Source organism: Apiospora phragmitis (genome assembly GCF_038363925.1).
Source record: "Apiospora phragmitis strain CBS 135458 chromosome Unknown utg000010l:1.0-9815664.0:1.0-9183399.0, whole genome shotgun sequence".
Classification (NCBI taxonomy): domain Eukaryota; kingdom Fungi; phylum Ascomycota; class Sordariomycetes; order Amphisphaeriales; family Apiosporaceae; genus Apiospora; species Apiospora phragmitis.
Window position 1 is genome coordinate 3,573,620 of NW_027117409.1, and position 20,415 is coordinate 3,594,034.

General features: G+C 53.4%; 6 protein-coding genes across 6 annotated transcripts; 5 read left to right on the forward strand and 1 right to left on the reverse strand.

The window, feature by feature from the left end:
- Positions 1 to 660: 660 nt before the first annotated feature.
- On the forward strand, positions 661 to 2,196 carry PG994_010887 (uncharacterized protein; the record flags this gene model as incomplete). The annotated part of the gene is made up of 1 exon (XM_066862296.1): positions 661 to 2,196. One exon carries the CDS (start codon positions 661 to 663, stop codon positions 2,194 to 2,196), a length of 1,536 nt encoding a protein of 511 aa, XP_066711406.1.
- A 740-nt stretch (positions 2,197 to 2,936) lies between these two features.
- On the forward strand, positions 2,937 to 4,232 carry PG994_010888 (pre-mRNA splicing helicase; the record flags this gene model as incomplete). Its single annotated transcript, XM_066862297.1, has 1 exon — positions 2,937 to 4,232. The coding sequence occupies one exon, from the start codon at positions 2,937 to 2,939 to the stop codon at positions 4,230 to 4,232; it is 1,296 nt and encodes a 431-aa protein (XP_066711407.1).
- A 193-nt stretch (positions 4,233 to 4,425) lies between these two features.
- PG994_010889 (pre-mRNA splicing helicase) lies at positions 4,426 to 7,375 on the forward strand (the record flags this gene model as incomplete). The annotated part of the gene is made up of 4 exons (XM_066862298.1): positions 4,426 to 4,747; positions 4,801 to 6,778; positions 6,837 to 6,993; positions 7,049 to 7,375. 4 exons carry the CDS (start codon positions 4,426 to 4,428, stop codon positions 7,373 to 7,375), a joined length of 2,784 nt encoding a protein of 927 aa, XP_066711408.1.
- A 1,585-nt stretch (positions 7,376 to 8,960) lies between these two features.
- PG994_010890 (uncharacterized protein) lies at positions 8,961 to 11,165 on the forward strand (the record flags this gene model as incomplete). Its single annotated transcript, XM_066862299.1, has 6 exons — positions 8,961 to 9,114; positions 9,259 to 9,814; positions 9,867 to 10,230; positions 10,353 to 10,545; positions 10,700 to 11,052; positions 11,121 to 11,165. 6 exons carry the CDS (start codon positions 8,961 to 8,963, stop codon positions 11,163 to 11,165), a joined length of 1,665 nt encoding a protein of 554 aa, XP_066711409.1.
- A 1,139-nt stretch (positions 11,166 to 12,304) lies between these two features.
- On the forward strand, positions 12,305 to 14,346 carry PG994_010891 (uncharacterized protein; the record flags this gene model as incomplete). The annotated part of the gene is made up of 3 exons (XM_066862300.1): positions 12,305 to 12,415; positions 12,481 to 13,971; positions 14,026 to 14,346. The coding sequence occupies 3 exons, from the start codon at positions 12,305 to 12,307 to the stop codon at positions 14,344 to 14,346; spliced, it is 1,923 nt and encodes a 640-aa protein (XP_066711410.1).
- Positions 14,347 to 15,109: 763 nt separating this feature from the next.
- On the reverse strand, positions 15,110 to 18,699 carry PG994_010892 (uncharacterized protein; the record flags this gene model as incomplete). The annotated part of the gene is made up of 4 exons (XM_066862301.1): positions 15,110 to 15,172; positions 15,227 to 15,996; positions 16,065 to 18,284; positions 18,411 to 18,699. The coding sequence occupies 4 exons, from the start codon at positions 18,697 to 18,699 to the stop codon at positions 15,110 to 15,112; spliced, it is 3,342 nt and encodes a 1,113-aa protein (XP_066711411.1).
- Between the last annotated feature and the right edge of the window lie 1,716 nt (positions 18,700 to 20,415).

A 20,415-nucleotide genomic window follows, 5' to 3' on the forward strand; every position in this document is an offset into this window, starting at 1 on the left:
AGCCAATTACAAATACTTTGAGTACAGCTCCCACGATACAGAACGAATCAAACGCTTCATCATGGTCGTCCCAGTGAACCTGAAAGGAGGGTATGTAGAAGCATGCCCGACTCAATAACACTGTGGGCAACGGACCAATCAACTTCTAAGGCCTGAGGCGTGGGGATTTGTGGCGCTGTGGCTTGGCTGAGGCGGCGAGCTGCAAGTTCTCGTTGCAGCTCTTTAGCTCGCGACGTGAACCCAAACTTTTTTGATGGTCGAGGCGGAAGCTCCAAAGGTTAGACACGGACTAGGTAGAAGACCATTGCAAAGTGGACATACCATCCATTCATTTCAGGCATCATCAACGCAAATTTGGGTCAATAACCTCGACTTGACTCATTTGTTCGAACCAATCGTATCTATTTAATATTCAGGCTAGGCTATCTGATCACACCATCGCCGGGGAACTCAGATGCCATCCACCTAGAGCGCGCAGAGAAGAGGGCGTCGCCTCACACCAACAACCAAACGACTGCCGTGGCAGAGTCCTACCAACAAGTGACGATCTTGGACCCTCCCTTCCTAATCCAGTTTCTCATAGATCGTGCCTCTGATCGTTTCGTTGTGCATACAAACTCCAGCCCTGTTGCTGAGAAACCATCAGATTAAACCGGCAAGATGGGCGACAATCACGCGCGAGATGTCTCGCAGTACAAGTATTCGGCCATGTCCAACCTGGTTCTCCAGGCGGATCGCCGATTTGTCACGCGTCGTACCGATGAAGCCACCGGCGACCCCGAATCGCTTGCTGGGCGTCTCCGAATTGGCGACATGGGCGCTAATGTAGGCCGGGGCGCTGCGCCGAAGCCGAAGAAGGGCCCTCAAGTCGAGAGAGGCAGCGCGCAAGAAGGCCAGGACATCCTAGCTCGAGAACAGCGCAAAAGAAAGGCCGAACAGACGAGAGGTGTCGGCATCCTAGGCCAATCCGACCTGCTCGTCGAAGGACTCAGGTACCGGCCGCGCACTCCCGCGACAAGGGCGACGTTCGAACTCATCCTCAACGTCGTCGCGACGAATCTTGGCGATGTCTCCCACGAGATTGTTCTCAGTGCTGCGGATGCAGTCCTGGAGTACCTCAAGGACGAGGACATGAAGGATTTTGACAAGAAGAAGGAAGTCGATGACCTGCTAGGCGCAACACTGAATCCCAAGCAGTTCAACGAGGTGGTCAACCTAGGCAAAAAGATTACCGACTACGACGCCCAGGACGACGATGAGATGGATACTGGAGCCGGTGCCGGAGAGGACGATGCAGACATCGACGATCGACAAGGTGTAGCGGTCGTATTCGACGACGACGACGAGGACGAGGATGCCGCAATTCTGAACGAAGTCCGCGACGAGTCAACAGACGACGAGGCTGGCCCTGAAGACGACGAGGAAGAATTATCTGGCGCGCAGGATCGGGCTCTGACCGGCGAAGCAGACGTCGAGGGCCGGATCGTTGATGGAGACGAGATGGTGCTTGACTCTGGTCCATCAGTCAGTAAAACGAGTGAGGAGTCAAAGGGCAAGAACTACATACCTGCACGCGATATCGATGCCTACTGGCTACAGAGAGAGATTGGAAAGCTGTATCCTGATGCGCATATACAACACGACAAGACTACTCAGGCGCTACATATGCTGTCCGGCGAGCCTGACGAGCCAGGCGGAGAAGAAAAGCAACTCCGAGAAATCGAAAACGATTTGATGGAGCTCTTCGACTATGAACACCACGAGGTTGTCCAGAAACTGATCGAAAACCGCGAAAAGGTGATTTGGCTCACACGCCTTGCTCGAGCTGAAAACGACGAGGAACGCGGAGTGGTCGAGCGTGAGATGGCATCAGAAGGCGCTCGGTGGATCCTGGATGAGCTAAGGGGCAAGAAGGCGACAGCAGGCCAGAAGAAGATCGAGATCAAGATGGATATCGACAAAGACTCCTCTCTTGCAGAAACAGCTGCCCCTAAAACCGGGCAGGCCGAAGGTGGACTTGTTGGTGGCTTGCAGCCGAAAAAGCTCATCAACTTGGAGAATCTCATCTTTGAACAGGGCAACCATTTGATGACCAACCCCAAAGTCCGTTTACCCGAAGGCTCAACCAAACGCACGTTCAAGGGCTACGAGGGAAATCCATGTACCCCCGCCGAAGAAGAGAAGCGATCCCTCTGACCACCTCATCCCCGTCACCGATATGCCTGAATGGTCGCGAATCCCTTTCAGCTCGTCTGGTGCGAAGTCTCTGAACCGGATCCAGTCCAAATGCTATCCTTCCGCATTTCAAGATGACGGCAACATGCTTATCTGTGCCCCAACCGGTAGTGGAAAGACCAACGTTGCCATGTTAACAATTCTACGAGAGGTTGGAAAGCATCGCGACCCGGAGACGGGCGAGATCGACTTGGATTCATTCAAAATCGTTTACATTGCCCCGTTGAAGGCTCTGGTCCAGGAGCAAGTGGGCAATTTTGGAAGAGACTTGCTGAATACGGCATCACAGTTGCCGAATTGACGGGAGATCGCCAGCTCACTAAACAGCAAATCGCTGAGACACAAATCATTGTTACTACCCGGAGAAATGGGATGTGATTACGAGAAAAGCAACTGATCTGAGTTATACCAACCTTGTCCGCCTTATAATCATTGACGAGATTCATCTTCTACACGATGATCGTGGCCCGGTCCTGGAAAGCATCGTCAGTAGGACGATAAGGAAAACAGAACAAACTGGTGACCCCGTCCGTATTGTCGGTCTTTCTGCTACGCTACCCAACTATCGAGATGTCGCTAGCTTCTTGCGAGTCGATGTGACGAAGGACATGTTCCATTTCGATGGTTCATATCGACCATGCCCCTTGAGGCAAGAATTCATTGGTGTCACGGATAGAAAAGCGATCAAGCAGCTCAAAACGATGAACGACATTACATACAACAAGGTCATCGAGCATGTGGGAACTCACAAGAACCAGATGCTGATTTTCGTCCATTCCCGAAAGGAGACTGCAAAGACGGCACGCTATGTCCGGGACAAAGCGCTTGAAATGGAGACTATCAATCAGATTATGAAACATGATTCTGGTTCTCGGGAGGTCGTCAAGGATATTGCCGAGAACGCCACCGACAAGGACGTGCAAGATCTGCTGCCCTACGGATTCGGCATCCATCACGCAGGTATGAGTCGCGCAGACCGACAGGATGTTGAGGAGCTCTTCGAGAAGGGCTTCATTCAGGTGCTTGTCTGTACGGCTACCCTGGCCTGGGGTGTGAACCTGCCGGCCCACACTGTCATCATCAAGGGCACGCAAGTATACTCCCCGGAGAAGGGTAGCTGGGTAGAGCTGAGCCCTCAAGACGTCTTGCAGATGCTTGGACGTGCCGGGCGACCTCAGTACGATACGTATGGTGAGGGTATCATCATCACCTCACAGAATGAGATGCAGTACTACCTCTCACTGCTCAACCAGCAACTGCCCATTGAAAGTCAGTTCGCAAGCCGACTGGTCGATAATCTTAATGCAGAAATCGTCCTGGGCAATGTCAGGAGCCGAGACGAAGGTGTCGAGTGGCTTGGCTACACGTACCTGTTCGTCAGAATGCTTCGGTCACCAGGCCTGTACAGCGTCGGTGCCGATTACGAAGACGATGACGCTCTGGAACAGAAGCGTGTAGACTTGGTTCACTCCGCTGCCGCGGTACTGAAGAAAGCCGGCCTCGTCACCTACGACGAAAAGACGGGCAAATTAAAGGGTACAGAGCTGGGAAGGATTGCTTCGCATTACTACATTACCCACGGGTCCATGGATACCTATAATAAGCTCATCCAGCCCTCCATCACAACAATCGAGCTCTTCCGCGTATTCGCACTGAGTGCCGAGTTCAAGTACATCCCTGTCAGGCAGGACGAGAAGCTCGAGCTGGCCAAGCTACTTGGCAGAGTACCTATACCCGTCAAAGAAAGCATCGAGGAGCCACATGCGAAGATTAACGTTCTTCTCCAGGCGTATATCTCTCGGCTGAAACTCGACGGTCTCGCTCTTATGGCGGATATGGTATACGTGACGCAGTCGGCAGGTCGTATTCTCCGCGCAATCTTTGAGATTCCTCTTCAAAAGGGCTGGGCTAGCGTTTGCAAAACCGCACTGGACCTTTGCAAGATGGCTGAGAAGCGCATGTGGCCAACTATGACACCACTACGACAATTCCCCTGAAGCCTGCCGAGCGTGGTATCGTCACCAAGGCTGAAAGAGTAGATGTGCCTTGGAGCAGTTATTTTGACATTGACCCTCCACGTATGGGGCAACTACTCGGAATGCCGAAAGAGGGGCGGAGAGTTTGCGAACTCGTTTCAAGTTCGTCCCCCGAGTCGAAGTCCAGGCTCAGGCACAGCCTATGACACGCTCCATGCTGCGGGTTGAGCTCAGTATAACACCCAATTTCGAATGGGATGATGCCCTGCATGGTGCGGCCGAGAGCTTCTGGATAATGGTCGAGGACTGCGATGGTGAAGATGTCCTCTTCCATGACCAATTCATTCTCCGCAAGGATTACGCCGTTGCAGAGTCCAACGAGCACCTGATTGAATTCACTGTGCCAATCACCGATCCCATGCCGCCCAATTACTTCATTTCAGTGGTCTCGGACAGATGGATGCATTCTGAGACCCGGCTGCCGATTTCCTTCCAGAAGCTGATCCTGCCAGAAAAATTCCCCCGCACACACAGCTGTTGGATCTTCAGCCTTTGGCTCCATCCGCCTTGAAGGCTAAGGACTATGCAGCGATCTATAACGACTGGGAATACTTCAACAAGATCCAAACGCAAACTTTCAACACCCTCTACACTACAGACGACAATGCTTTCATCGGCGCACCTACGGGCAGTGGCAAGACTGTCTGTGCCGAGTTTGCTCTGTTGAGACACTGGGCCAAACCCGAGTATGGACGTGCGGTCTACATTGCACCATTCCAGGAACAGGTAGATGTTCGTCACGCGGACTGGGAAAAACGTCTTGGCTCTGTACGGGGCGGTAAGGATATTGTCAAGCTCACCGGAGAGACGGCCACAGATCTCAAACTTCTCGAGAAGGGAGACCTCATCCTGGCAACCCCAATACAATGGGATGTCTTGTCACGACAATGGCAACGCCGCAAGAACATCATGACAGTAGAGCTGTTCATTGCGGATGAGCTCCACCTGCTGGGAGGGCAGTCTGGTTATATCTACGAGATCATTGTGTCTCGCATGCATTATATTCGCTCTCAGGTTGAGGAAATGAGCCTTCGTATTATTGGCCTCAGCGTGTCGTTGGCCAATGCCCGAGATATTGGGGAGTGGATCGATGCAAAGAAGAAGGACATCTACAACTTCAGCCCTCATGCTCGACCTCTCCCACTCGAATTGCGCATCCAGCCCTATTCGATCCCCCATTTCCCGTCTCTCATGCTTGCCATGGCCAAGCCGGCATATTTGGCCATCACCGAAACATCCGTTGACAAGCCGGCTATGGTCTTCGTTTCCAGCAGGAAGCAGACTAGGTTCACGGCTCGTGATATACTTGCGGCATGCTTAGCCGATGAGAATGAAGACAGGTTCTTACGGGTAGGCTTGGATCAGCTTCGCCCAATCTTGGAGCGTGTTCACGAGGAAGCCTTAGCTGAAGCACTTTCCCATGGTGTCGGTTATTACCACGAAGCCCTCAGCCAGAGCGACAAGAGAATTGTCAAGCACCTCTACAACCAAGGAGCCATTCAAGTCGTCGTGGCTTCTCGCGATGTGTGCTGGGAGCTCCACTGCACTGCACACCTCGTCGTTGTTATGGGAACTCAGTACTATGAAGGCCGTGAGCACCGGTACCTTGACTACCCCCTCAGCGAAGTCCTCCAGATGTTCGGCAAAGCCCTTCAACCTGCCGATGGACGTGTCCGTGGTGTCCTGATGGTGCCTGGGACCAAGCGGGAATACTACAAGAAGTTCCTTAACGAGGCTCTGCCAGTCGAGTCGCATCTGCACAACTTCGTTCACGATGCTTTCGTTACAGAAGTTAGTACCAAGATGATCGAGTCCGCTGAAGACGCCATTAACTGGACAACTTTCACCTACTTTTACCGGCGATTGCTTGCAAACCCCAGTTACTACAGCTTGACCAGCGCCACCAACGATGGTCTCAACGCGTACCTGTCCGATCTCGTTGTGACAACGCTCAATGAGCTTACTGAGTCCAAGATCATTGACTTTGATGAAGATGATGGATCCGTTGCCCCTCAGAATGCGGCCATGATCGCAGCCTACTACAACATTTCGTACATCACGATGCAGACGTTCTTGCTGTCACTAAGTGCGAAGACTAAGCTCAAGGGCATTCTCGAGATCGTGACCTCGGCGACAGAGTTTGAGTCCATTCAAATCAGGCGTCACGAAGAAAGCCTTCTGCGTCGCATCTACGACAGAGTACCTGTCAAGATGTCGGAGCCAGTCTACGACTCGCCTCACTTCAAGACATTCGTCCTTCTGCAAGCCCATTTCTCTCGCATGCAGTTGCCGATCGACCTGGCGAAGGATCAAGAGATGATCATCTCCAAGATACTGAGCCTACTGAGTGCCACGGTGGATGTTCTGTCCTCCGATGGTCATCTCAATGCCATGTTCGCCATGGAGATGTCACAGATGAGTGTTCAAGCGCTTTGGGACCGAGACAGCCCCCTGAAGCAGATTCCTCACTTCAGCCCTGAGGTCGTGAAGGTGGCGAACGAGTTCGGGTACGTACCAAAATCTCTTGCAACTGAAACTGACGCCGAAGCTAATACTACGCTACAGAATCAAGGACATCTTTGACTTCATGGAGGCCATGAACCCCGAGGAGAATCCCGACTACGCCAAATTGATCCAACGTCTCGGTCTTTCGCAGCCGCAGTTGGCTCAAGCAGCAAACTTCACCAACACCAAGTATCCTGATATCACTCTCAACTTCGAGGTTCTGGACGAGGACAATATCCGTGCCAACGAGCCGGGCGTACCTCAATGTACAGATTGAGCGCGAGGTGGAGGAGGATGAAGAAGTCGACACTACAGTGCACGCACCCTTCTACCCCACCAAGAAGATGGAAAACTGGTGGCTGGTTGTGGGCGAGGAGAGCTCCAAGACCCTTCTGGCTATCAAGCGTGTGACAATTGGCGAGCAACTCAAGGTCCGGCTCGAGTACACGGTTCCTACGGCTGGCAAGCACGATCTGAAGCTGTTCCTCATGAGCGACAGCTACATTGGTGTCGACCAGGAGCCCACTTTCTCCATCACAGCAGCAGAAGGCATGGATATCGATGAAGACGTGGATGAGGATGAGGACGACGAGGAGTAGGGAGCTTTCACTGCCAGAGCGCTTGTGGCGCGTGTGAAGGTGGGACTGAATATACTCTTTTTGTATGATGAGCTTACTGTACTGAAATAGCTAGACGAGAATGGCATTTGGAAGAATACTAAGATACCCATGTGTTCAAAACAAAACAAAAAGGGGGCCTTGTTGGCTACTCATTTCCCCCCTCTTCGAACACTTGTGTTGGCGGATGGATGTGATGAGGTGGGCTACATTACGCTATGTGGATGGAGTCAGCTTGGCGATGGTGCCGGCTGCCTACCAGGGGCGACCCCAAGGCGGTAGGCTGCAGGCAGGCAGGTAACGGGTGAGGACAGGAAAGTGAATAGATGTCAACACTCGGGTACGGAGGTTGGATAGCGTTGCCATGATGAAGCTGGTGGACTCGTTCCAGAGAGGATGGCTGGCGATGTCGGGCATCATCACTAGAACTTGAAGGAGGCACGGGACGAACTCTGGCAGTTGAATGGGGTCATGAGGATTGGTAGTAGTGGGTTTGGAAGCACCTGTGTCGTCTAGAGACGGGTGCGGATAAGGTATCCAGGATGTTGGTTGGGGTGTTAGCAGATGTATGTGTATTCTAGCTAGGTATGTGGTGGTATTGGCGGTGGTGGTGTGTGAGTGTGGTCTGGTCAGGTCAGGTCTCTCTCTCCTGCCTGCCATTGATCCATCTCTCCCGCCACACGTACACAAGACAGACCGGCCGACAGACAATCACAAACCCGGCCAGGCTCACTTTATTACGCAGCGTACCGCACCCACTCAACCACAACACAATACAACACAACACAACAGCTGCCAACACCGGCTCTTCTCCCTCCTCCCTTCTCCCTTCTCCCTTCTCCCTTCTCCCTTCTCTCCCTCCTCTCACGTCTGCCTGCCTGTACCCCTACCATTGCCCATCCAGCACGGACAACGACGCAGACATAGGCGATCCTTTGCCGGCGGCCCACTTAATTTCACTTTCGATTGATGCCAGCTAGTAGTCTCCCGGTCTGATTTGGGTAAATTTTACGTCGCCTGCTCTGGGACTTTTTTTTATTGTCACCTCGAGATCCTTCTCTCTTCCATTTCATTGCTCAATCGCCCTATCTCTCCCTCTCTCTCCCTCTCTCTCTCTCTCTGATCTGAGTCCTGGCCCCCGACGCTCTTTCATTGTACGCGTCCGGCCATCAGATTCCATTACGAAGAGCCTGCCAATGTGCACGTATTAGGTCGATATTATCTGAATCGCAGCCGAAGCGCGTGTTTTCTTCTTCTCCATCTCCAGGCCAAAGTACAAGACTTGGGTCGGGCCAAATCCACATTACGTCGCGTTTTTTTCTGAGCTCTGGTCGTGACGGGGAGCGTGACCCACCTCTCATACAATTACTACTTTACCTAGCACTTTCTTCTACTGCTGCTGTTGCTTCTACCACCTCAACCTTTACCCGCCTCGTCGTATCCGTCGCGACTTTCCTCCCCAACACTGAAAAAAAAAAAGTACAAAGACCCAAAGACCCGGCGACCCGTCCCCAACCAACAAACCTACTGCTATTCATCCGTCTCGTCTTAATCATATCTATCCGCAATGGCCGACACTGAGAAGCCCGTCGCAGCTCAGCAGCCCGACAAGGTCGATACCGCGTCCGGGTCAGCGGCGCCTGCTGTTGATGACGTGAAGATGGACGACGCGCCATCCGCCTCCAACGAGGAAGCTGCGGAGAAGACTTCCGCCGACGAAGGTAAGAGCACTCCGCGCCCTGCTCCTCCATCTTTGTTCAGAAACAGGCCCGAGGCGCAACCCGTCTTGTTTCCAGTCCCTCCATCTCCATCTATCTTAGGCATCTCACTTACAATCGCATCGCGTTGCATTACAGATACTACAGCTACCGCAGCCAACGAGAAGTCAAACTCCGACGTCGACATGAACGAGGCCGAATCCGCGAAGGAGGCGCCCGAGGCTGGCGCGTCCGCTACCAATGACGACTCTACCAAGCCAGCCGACGAGTCCGCTGAGAAGAAGGACGATTCGGCAAAGGACAAGGAGCAGAAGGCCGAAGCTGTTGTCAGCGAGGCTGCTGAGGCTGCCGCCGAAGGGGCTGCCGCTGAGGCCAATGGTGCCACACCGTCCAGCTCGAAGCAGACGGCGCGCCGCAAGTCAACAGGCACCCCTGCCGCCAAAAAACTAAACAAGAAGGCCAGCAAGGCCCGCATGCTCCATCTGGACTGCGTGCCCGGTGACCACTTCTTTGCGAGATTGAAGGGCTTTCCCCCGTGGCCAGTCATCATCGCGGACGAGTCAATGCTCCCGCAGACCATGCTATCCACTCGACCTGTCACAGCTGCACGCCCTGATGGATCGTACCGTGAGGATTTTGCCGATGGGGGCAAGCGCGCTGCCGACAGAACGTACCCGGTCATGTATCTCCACACCAACGAATTGTAAGTGTTCACCGCTTACTATACTTGATGGTACACACTGACACTGCCCCAGCTCCTGGACAAGAAACACCGATCTTGCGGAGCTCGACCCCGAGACTGTGAAAGACCTGATCTCCGCCAAGATGCGAAAAGATCTCCAACAGGCACATATTCTGGCTGCTGAGCAAAACAGGTTGGAGCACTACAAACAGCTCTTGCTTGACTTCCAAGAGGCTAAGTTGGCCGAGGAGGAGGCGAAGGCCGCCAAGGCCCAGGCCAAGAAGGAAAAGACGGAGAAGAAGTCCAGCAAGAAATCCGAAGCTACCGCAGTTGACGAAGACGAAGATGTTGAGATGGCCGATGCTGGTGACGACGACGAAGTCCCCGTCAAGAAGCCTAAGTCTTCAAAGAAGCGCAAGGCGGAGGAAGAGACAGCCGTAAGAAAACTCCACCCAGCGTATGGAAAGTGCAGCAACTGACAAAAAACTGCAGACCCCTCAGCGCAGTGACTCGGTTAAGAAGCCCAAGATAAAGTTGACAACTTCTTCCACCCCCCAAGGCGGCTGCCAACGGTGCACAATCGCCCAAGAGCGGCAAGGAGTCCACTACCAAAGCTAGCAAGCCGAAATCGAAAGCTGCGAAGAAGGATGCGGAGGAAAAGCCTGCGGCGCCCAAGGAGCCCGAGTTGACCCCCGAAGAGCGCCACGTGCGCAAAGAGGTACGTTGCGCAGCCCTTCTGATCCTTGGTGGCGGTACATGGCGATCAGCAAGACTAACTGGCACTGCCGCATATAGAAAGAAATCCTTTTCCTGCGACACCGGCTGCAAAAGGGCCTGCTCAACCGCGAGTCGGAGCCCAAGGAGGACGAAATGAAGTCCATGTCGGAGTTCCTCGCCAAGCTGGAGACGTTCCCGACCTAGAAGTCAGCATCATCCGCGCGACGAAGATCAACAAAGTCCTGAAGGCTATTTTGAAGCTAGAAGGCATTCCCAAGGAAGCTGATTTCCAGTTCAAGCCTCGGTCGCAGAGTCTGCTGGACAAGTGGAACAAAATCCTGGCCAGTGACACAGGAGCTGTGCCGGCAAACGGTGTGAACGGGACCTCGGCCAAAGAGTCGGCAAACGGCGTCAAGAAGGAGGCCTCAGCCGAAGCCCCGAAGGAGGAGGCCAAGGAAGAGGCCAAGGAAGATAGCAAGGACGACGAGAAGGAGGCCGAGTCCAAGGCTGGAGCCGATGCCGAGGACAAGCCCAGCACGGAGGTAAGCAATTCTCAGGGGTGCTTGTCTAACTCTCCCGGACCGATAATGCTAACTCATGTACGTAGGAGACCACTGCTGCTACTGAAGCCGCTGCCGTCGAGCCGGTGGCGTAGAGAGCATACCGACCCTCTTGGCGCAGATGATGGCAGAGACGGGCGGTACCATATGGGCTGTAGACAAAGTCAAGATGTGCTACGAGGCCGCCGGGGCGAATTTAGAGGGCCGAGAAAATGGACATTTGGGGGCCATTGCGGCCTCGGGTACATGGATGCTTGGGCGCAGTGGGTTGTAATTGGTTTCTATGTAAAATACAGCGTTTTCGGGTTTTCTTCATCTCGAATTTCACATGAAAGTTGGCCGGGTACTCTCCCGATTTCCCGTTTGGAGCGGGAAAAGGAGAAAGGACACGAAATGGTCTGCGATGGCTTGCGGTCTCCTTGGTGCTTCCACGATAACGACAACGTGGAAGAGAGAGACTCGAGATGCTTGGTTGCTTAGGCGTTTGAGGCATGGGACTATAAGTTTGGCAGCTATGCGGCAACATTAGTGCAATAAAAAGTTTTACAGAACCATTGGTAGGAAGGGATCCGGAGATACAGCAACCCCCTTTCCAGAGCCGGCAGGCCAGGCAGGTCTTTTCGTGTCTGCAATAAACCAAGAAGGCTTAAAAATTCCCATAATGCCTGCTCTGTTCTTGTAGTCTTGACTATGCGTGGCTAAGGCGAAGACTTGGAGTTCTTGTTTGAAGAAAAGGTATGATGGGTGCCTTTTCGGGTTAGGCTGGTTCATGTCGAGCTCAATTTGAAGTCGGGATTTATCGACTGCCTGTGCCTGGGGTAGGTACTATGTACGTACATTTGGAGTTCCATTTAGCTGTAGAAGGTACGGGACCCCCAGCACAGCCAATGACGAGACAGATACTTCAGAGGGATAGCTTGGGTGGGTAGCGCGTCATCGCTTCATTGCCTGAGCCATTGCATTGCTGAACCTCATACGCAGTCATCACCTGGATATTCCAAGACCAGCAAAAACCGAACGACACTCCTCTACTTTAGGCTGCTGCCAAAAACACGAAAAGCTAAAAAAGGAAGGGAACGGAGAATACTATGCGATTCTTGATTTGAAAGCACATTTATCTCTTACCTGCCCCTCCTTCTGCTGGGAGACCAATCCTACACTTTCACGCCGCATCCCCACGATCAAACCACCGACACCTACCTCCGCCAGACACACGCATACCAAACGCGACAAGATGTTACTACGATTCCGAGGGCCAGATGGCATGAAGCGCATCAACATCGATGCCAATGCCACCTTTGCCGAGCTCGGACAGCAACTTGTCGGGGAGCTGCCAGACACAGTCGTGCCCGAGCTATCTCCATGTCCAATTCCCCCACCGGCGACAGGAAACTACTGGTCGATGTCCAGAAATTCAAGATCAGCCAGATAGGCCTAAGCAACGGCGACCTCATCTTCCTCAACTACCAACACCGAGCCGACGCCGCCGCCAACGGCCAGGCCGACGCCGCCATATCCTCCACCACCAACAGATTAAACGGCAAGCCCGTCACGACCACCGAGGACCACCCCATCGACCCTCGGCCTCTGACGTCGCCAACGCTTATTCGCAACCCCTGGGAGGTGGTCAAGCAGTCGCCCTTGGATGACCGGCTAGACAGGAAGGATGGCAAGATACCGCGTGGGCGCGACCACCGCATGTGCAAGCACGGTCCCAAAGGCATGTGCGACTACTGCATGCCGCTGGATCCTTTCAACGCCGACTACCTGAAAGAGAAGAAGATTAAGTACATGTCCTTCCACGCCTATCTCCGGAAAATCAACTCGGCCACCAACAAGCCCGAGCTGGGAAGCTCCTTCATCCCGCCTCTGAACGAGCCCTTCTTCAGAGTCCAGCGTGACTGTCCCTCGGGACATCCCCAGTGGCCAGAGGGAATCTGCTCCAAATGCCAGCCCAGTGCCATTACGCTGCAGCCGCAACCGTTCCGCATGGTCGATCACGTCGAGTTTGCCTCGTTCGATATTGTGAACAACTTTATTGATGCGTGGCGCAAGACGGGGGCACAGAGATTGGGTCTGCTATACGGCCACTACGAGGAGTACGCCGAGGTCCCTCTGGGTGTCAAGGCCGTCGTTGAGGCCATCTATGAGCCGCCCCAAGTCGACGAGTCGGATGGCATCAACATGAATCCTTTCGAGAACGAGCCCGCCATTACTCAGGTGGCCAAGCTGTGTGGATTGGAACCTGTCGGCTGCGTCTTCACCGACCTGGTGGATTCTAGCAGTGGTGATGGATCTGTGCTCTGCAAGAGACATGCCGATTCCTTCTTCCTCTCCTCGCTCGAGGTGTGTTACGCAGCACGTCTGCAGGCACAGCATCCAAAGCCCACCAAGTGGAGCGACACGGGCAGATTCGGGTCCAACTTCGTCACCTGTATTATCTCGGGTGACGAGACCGGCCAGATTGCCATTTCCTCGTACCAGGTCTCCAACGAAGCGGTAGAGATGGTCAGGGCGGACCTCGTCGAGCCTTCGGTCGACCCGACTGTCATGCTGGTGCGCGATGAAGAGGAGGACGACGGCTCGACAAGCCGCACCCGCTACATCCCCGAGGTCTTCTACCGTAAAATCAACGAATACGGCGCCAACGTCCAAGAGAATGCCAAACCGTCCTTCCCCGTCGAGTACCTCTTCGTAACATTGACTCACGGATTCCCCGACAGCTCAAAACCTGTCTTCAACACCTCGACATTCCCCATCGAAAATCGCGAGGTCATGAGCGAGAGCCAGCAGCCCGGAGCGGTAGCCAAGGCTCTTGACATCCGAGGTGGCAGGAACAACCTGTCACTCTCGGACTTCCATTTCCTTTGCTACATCCGTAATATGGATGTCCTGTCTAAGGTACGCTGTTTCTTCCCCTTGTATCAAGCTTGCCGTTACTGACCCCCTCTCTAGGAAGAATTGGCTCTCCTCTGCCAGCTGGCCACAACGCACGACCTGTCCAACACCTACAAGCTATTCTCGATGCCTGGATGGCAAACTTTGGAGGCTATCGTGGAGTCGACTGGTGAGACATACCCCATGAACAGTAGCGGAACCAAGCGCAAATACTCCACCGGAGGCGATGGCGCAAACACCGCTGCTGCCCCAGCTACTACTTCTTTGTCTTCTTCTGCGCAATCTGCAAGAACTTCGTCGGGTGAACCAATCGCTAAGCATTTTGCCAACCTTAGTGTAAACGGTGCGCAGAAAAGCGATAAGAGACGTCGATATTGATACCCATTTCAAGGAAAACTCCTGAAGAGTGGCCGCTCTATATGGATGGACTGGGGTCTCGATGCAAGGGCGCTGTGGCACCAGCCATAAACTGGCCTGCCTTTCAGTAGAGTGGAATTATCTGGTATGCTGCAGCTAGGGCCGAACGCATGAGAGCCAGACAGCTGCAGCATGCATCCAACCTCGTTACCTCGTTGTGCCGCTGAGCAAGAAACAGGGGGCATTGCATTGACCGGAGTCTGGTTCTCCTCTTGTTTCCGGTACAAAAGAACGATGTAGAGGCTAGCATCCGATGTTTCTTCTTCTACCTACCTCCCGAGTCGCTTACTGCTAGGTAGCATATGGTAGCCACCCATGTTCATACAATAAAACACTGCATATGAGACTATCCTACCTCGAACTGAATGAATATCACGATTACCGTCTACACCAGGTGGGTTGTTGTTATCTCATGAATGAACTGACTTGACACGTCTCGATTGCATTTTTATTTTCCCCCCTTCCATGAGCTGTTCACCAGCACTCGAAGAACGTACCGTCTAAACTACTCAAACGCCTTTAGACCAAAGATTAACCTAGCTGCCTAGATCGTCTGGCCGGAAACCCGCAAAGGATCATGATCAGAATGACGCACAAGCTTTTCTCTATTTCCGGAAAAGTGAGAACCCCTCCGACAGACATGAACTATCAAACAAACAAATTCTGGTTTTGGGTATGTATTTACAAGGGCTTGCCACCGATGAAGTCGGACCATCGGCGGACTTCAGAGGAACACCTCCTTACGGGGCAGCTTCTCGCTCATGCATTGAGCGAAGAGCATGGCAGTCTATTCGATGGTTAGCAGCGCAACATGATGGGGGCCATTGTGTTCTCAACATACCTGGGGTTCCATGAAAAGGGGCACGCCAAAATCGACGGCGTTGCGGCGCATCACGTAGTCGACGTCGGTAACGGTCTTGGCTCGCTCCAGAGCCAAGTTGAAGACACCGTGGATGTCATACTTCTTGAATACCTCGCGGAGGGCACGCTTATCCTTTACGGGGAACTCGATAACCTCGACATTGTCCTGGTTCTTCGTGGTCTTCTCGAGGAATTCCTTGACATCGTCGCCAGCAGCAAAGAACTTGTAGCCGAGCGGCGACAGGTAGTCGGCAATCTTGGTCAACCATGGGCGGGAAGTCTCACCACCGAACAAGATACCCTCACCGGGCTCGGGCACCCGGAAGTTCATGGAGGATTGCATAGACGTCCAGTAAGCCTCGACGAGGTCTTTTCCGAAGCAAGCCATCTCACCGGTGCTGGCCATTTCCACACCCAAGAAGGGATCGGCACCGGCCAGACGAGTCCAGGAGAACTGAGGAACCTTTGTGGCAAGGTAGTCGCGCTTGACAGACATGAGATCAACAGGCTCAGGAACGTCCTTGCCAACGAGAGCCTTGGCAGCAACGTCAATGAAGTTGGTTCCAAGAACCTTGCTGACGAATGGGAAGGATCGAGAAGCACGCAAGTTGCACTCAATAACCTTAAGCAGCGGCTCGCCACCCTCGGGGTTCTCGGCCTTGATGATTTGCATGTTGAAAGGCCCGGTAATGTTCCAGGCCTTGGCAACCTTGTGGGCGATCTCCTTGAGACGCTGCATGGTCATATCGTCTTGGTTGGTAGGGGGAGCACCAAAGTCGCGTCACCCGAGTGGACGCCGGCTTGTTCGACGTGCTCACTAATGGCGTGAACAAGGAGCTCACCCTTGGAGGCCACACCATCGACATCAATCTCTTGGGCTCCCTCGATGAACTTGGTGATAACGACGGGGTGGTCAGGGGAGACGTTGCTTGCGGCCTCGAGCTTCTCCTTGAGGTCCTCCTGGCTTCGAATAACAGTCATGGCAGCTCCGGACAGGACGTAGCTGGGGCGGACAAGCACGGGGTATCCGACCTGGTCGGCGAACTTCTCAGCTTCGGCAACCGAGGTAAGTTCCTTCCAATCAGGCTGGTCAACACCGATGCTGTCGAGGATTTCAGAGAACTTTTGACGATCCTCAGCCTTGTCAATATCCTTGGGGTCAGTACCCAGCACATTGGCCTTGCCAGTCTCCTGGAGGCGGAGGGCGATGTTCTGGGGAAGCTGGCCACCGACAGATACTACCACACCCGAGGCTGTCTCGAGTTCATAGATGTCCATCACGCGCTCGTAACTCAACTCTTCAAAGTACAGCCTATCGGCCACCTCGGTGTCTGTCGAGAAGGTCTCCGGGTTGTAGTTTACCACGACAGTCTTCTTGCCCATGTCGCGCAGGGCCTGAATCGCCATCACAGAGCACCAATCGAACTCAACGGAGCTTCCGATTCTGTACACGCCACTTCCCAAGACAATGGTACCCTGGTCCTTGAAATCGATGTCATGGGAGCTTGCGTTGTAGGTGGTGTAGAGGTAGTTGGTGTTAGCAGGGAACTCGGCAGCCAGCGTGTCGATCCTCTTGACCCAAGGTCGAATGCCCATACCCAAGCGGTGGGCGCGAACGGAGTCTTCATTGCTCTTGACGGCCTTAGCGATCTGCTTATCGGAGAATCCCAACTTCTTGGCCTTCATGACCAGGTCCTTCTTGAGGTTCTCCAGGCTGCCCGCCTTTTCCATCTCGCGAGTGCAGTCGACCAGATTCTGGAGCTTGTACAGGAACCACTTGTCGATCTTGCTCAGTTCGTGAACACGATCGACAGTGTAACCCTCGTGCAACATAGCTTGACCGACTGCCAACCATCGACGATCAGTTGGGTTGGCGAGCTCGAAGTCGAGATCGTCGAACTTGCCACCCTGGAAACCAACGAACCCGGGATCGACTTGTCGAATAGCTTTCTGGAAAGACTCTTCGAATGTACGACCGATAGCCATGACTTCGCCGACAGACTTCATCGCACTGCCGATGTCTCGCTTAACGTGCTGGAACTTGGCCAGATCCCATCGCGGAATCTTGGTGACGATATAGTCGAGAGAAGGCTCAAAGTTGGCTGTGGTCGTCTTAGTGACGGCATTAGGCAATTCGGGAAGACTATGGCCCAGTCCAATCTTGGCGGCGGTGTAGGCCAAAGGGTAGCCCGTAGCCTTGGAAGCGAGTGCGGATGATCGAGACAAACGAGCATTAACCTCGATGACTCGATAGTCAAGGCCATCGGGCTGCAAGGCATACTGGACATTGCATTCACCAACAACGCCGAGATGACGGACAATCTTGATGGCGGCGGATCGCAACATGTGATACTCTTCATCACTCAGGGTCTGACTGGGCGCAACGACAATTGAGTCACCGGTATGCGTGCCCAAGGGGTCGAAGTTCTCCATGTTGCACACAGTAATGCAGTTGTTGTTGGCATCGCGAACAACCTCATACTCAACCTCCTTCCAGCCCTTGAGCGATTTCTCCACCAAGATCTGGGGCGACAGGGTGAGAGACCGGGCGGCCATGTTGCGCAGCTCCTCTTCGTTGTTGGCGAAGCCAGAACCGAGACCACCCAGCGCATAGGCGGCGCGAACGATGATAGGATAACCAACTTTCTGGGCTGCGTCAAGAGCCTCTTCGATCGTGTTCACAGCAATGGAGTGGGCAATAGGGATGTCGATCTCGTTAAGAGCCTTGGCGAAAAGGTCTCTGTCCTCGCTGAGCTCCAGGGTGTGGACACTGGTGCCCAGGACCTTGACTCCATAGCGCTCGAAGATGCCCATGCGCTGCATCTGCACACCCAGATTCAGCGCGGTTTGGCCACCGAAGGACAAGAAGATGCCATCGGGGCGTTCGCGCTCGATGACATAGGTCACGTATTCGGGGGTGACGGGGAGGTAGTAGACCTCGTCGGAAAGCACGTGAGCGGTCTGGATGGTAGCGATATTGGGGTTTATGAGGACGGAGGCAACTCCGGCCTCCTTCAGGGCCTTCAAGGCTTGAGAGCCTTTACATAGATCGCGTCAGCACCAGAATCCCCTGAAGCATGGAGGAATTCGTAACCGCGGCGCATTTTGAGCCCAGGATTTTCGCAATGCGATTGGGTTCATGCATAAAGAGAGATGCGACCTACCTGAATAATCGAACTCTCCGGCCTGTCCAATGGCAAGACCACCACTTCCAATAACCAGGACTTTCTTGACATCGACAATGTCTCTCGGCTTGATGATACCGCTCTCAATGTATGCCTTGGAGCTGGGAGCCTCCTGGATGGTGGCAGCGCATCGAACCGCCGAGCACGACAGGGTGCGCTTCTGAAGCAGCTCCGATGTTCGGCTTTGGGCCAGCAACTTGGAATAAGTTGGAGCAGTTACTGTGGTCAATTGCCTTCGGGGGAAGAGCCGTGGGCAGTCGGCGGCCATGTCGAAGCAAAGCAGGCCCCCGGCCAGCCAGCTTGGTCGAGAAGGCCATGGCGGGAGAAGAGTATATGCGAGAAGAACACAGCGACTCTCTCTATGGGAGCTGGTCAGGAGCTTGGGTCACCGAGATATGTTAGGGAGGGACAAGGTCTCGAGCGACCGACTGGAGACGCAATTGCTCCCAATTGAGGTCAAAGGCTTAGGAGGGAGAGGGTTGAGGTGTTGAGAAATGAACAGGAAAATGATTCCTCTCCTCCTCCGACTATAAATTTAGTGTAGGTATGAGTCGACGGCCGATTTGCCAGCCCTGGACAGGACAGGATAGGACAGGATAGGCTTTGACATGAAATTTAGTGGGACGCGATAACGATAGTGGTTCTTGTCGCGATGCAAGTTGCTCCAGGGCAGCTAGGTCCAGCTGGTACCAGTATGTACCTAAACCTACAGATCACCTAGTGTAGGTACATCCAGCAATGGACCAGTCACGTCGGGGTCCGATTTCAAAAATCTTTCTGGCGCAATAGCACTAGAAAACCCCCACTACTAGCAGCAGATGATAGCTGGGAAATAAGGTAGCTGCCCGCAAAGCAGTAACCAGTGGGATGAATGGGGGAACCACTCGTGCCACATCCCCATTATGACTGGTCAGTTGTCATCCCCCCCCCCCAAAGCTCTGCTGCGATTGCGGAGCGCGCAAGGCTGATCGTGCAGCAAGAGTTTTTTTTCTTCCTTCTCCCGTCCCTGGATGAAGCGGCTCAAGTCTACTCTTGCTCGAGTTACCACTAATTCGCGCACATACTACTTTTGATCCCATTAGGTCTCTGCCAGTGAAGAATCTTTGCCGGCGTCACAAGATTGCATACCATGCATATGCAGCCCAGTACCTCCTGGTTTGCGCTGCTACTGCTTCCTGTACCTGGCCGTTCCTGGAGCCACAAGATCAGGGTTATGAGATATGTGCCTGTCAACGCATACATAGTGGTACACCCTTTACGAGCATGGTATGGATTCAAAATGATCACAAGCATCTGAATCCTATCAAAGCTAGGATGTGTATACTCAGATTCAGCAGCCGAAATAAAATAAAACAGCTACGTAATGCAGCGTTACATCGGATTGGCTAGCTCCCCACAGTATGTTTTACTGCTGACTTATCCGGCATCACACCTGAATATTACGCAAGATTCCTATAGAGCAGAATATATTATAATTGTCGAGTATCGAGACAACGCTAAACTTAAATTAAAGGGGGTTTCACTTAAGCTTTATGTGAGCCGATGTAAGAGCATAAAGCAGCAAAGCAAATTTGCATATATATTCCTGAAATTTCTATCATCCTGCCCTGAGGTAGGTACCTACAGTAGGTACCTAACCTATCATTGGACTTTCGGACTTTCAACGGACCGAGGCTTATTAGCCGTGCCACTTAAGTTGGGCGCCGGTCACGCTTGATACTCCCAACTCCTCCTATCCTATCTGCACGGTGTCGCATTTTTCCTCCTAAGATGACTCGGAATGCTGCGGCGCCGTAACCCTTGGCGCTATTGATCCTCGTTAGCATACCGACTCCATGCGATAGGATCACTGCAACCGTTGTGGACAGCGGTCGCTATGATGGCAGGGCTTCGCTACCCATCTTGGCCGTGGGGCCTATCCCCGCGATTTGTCCCGCTCGGCGAATACCGTCTTGCAACATGACCACGGTCGAGTTTGAGTATT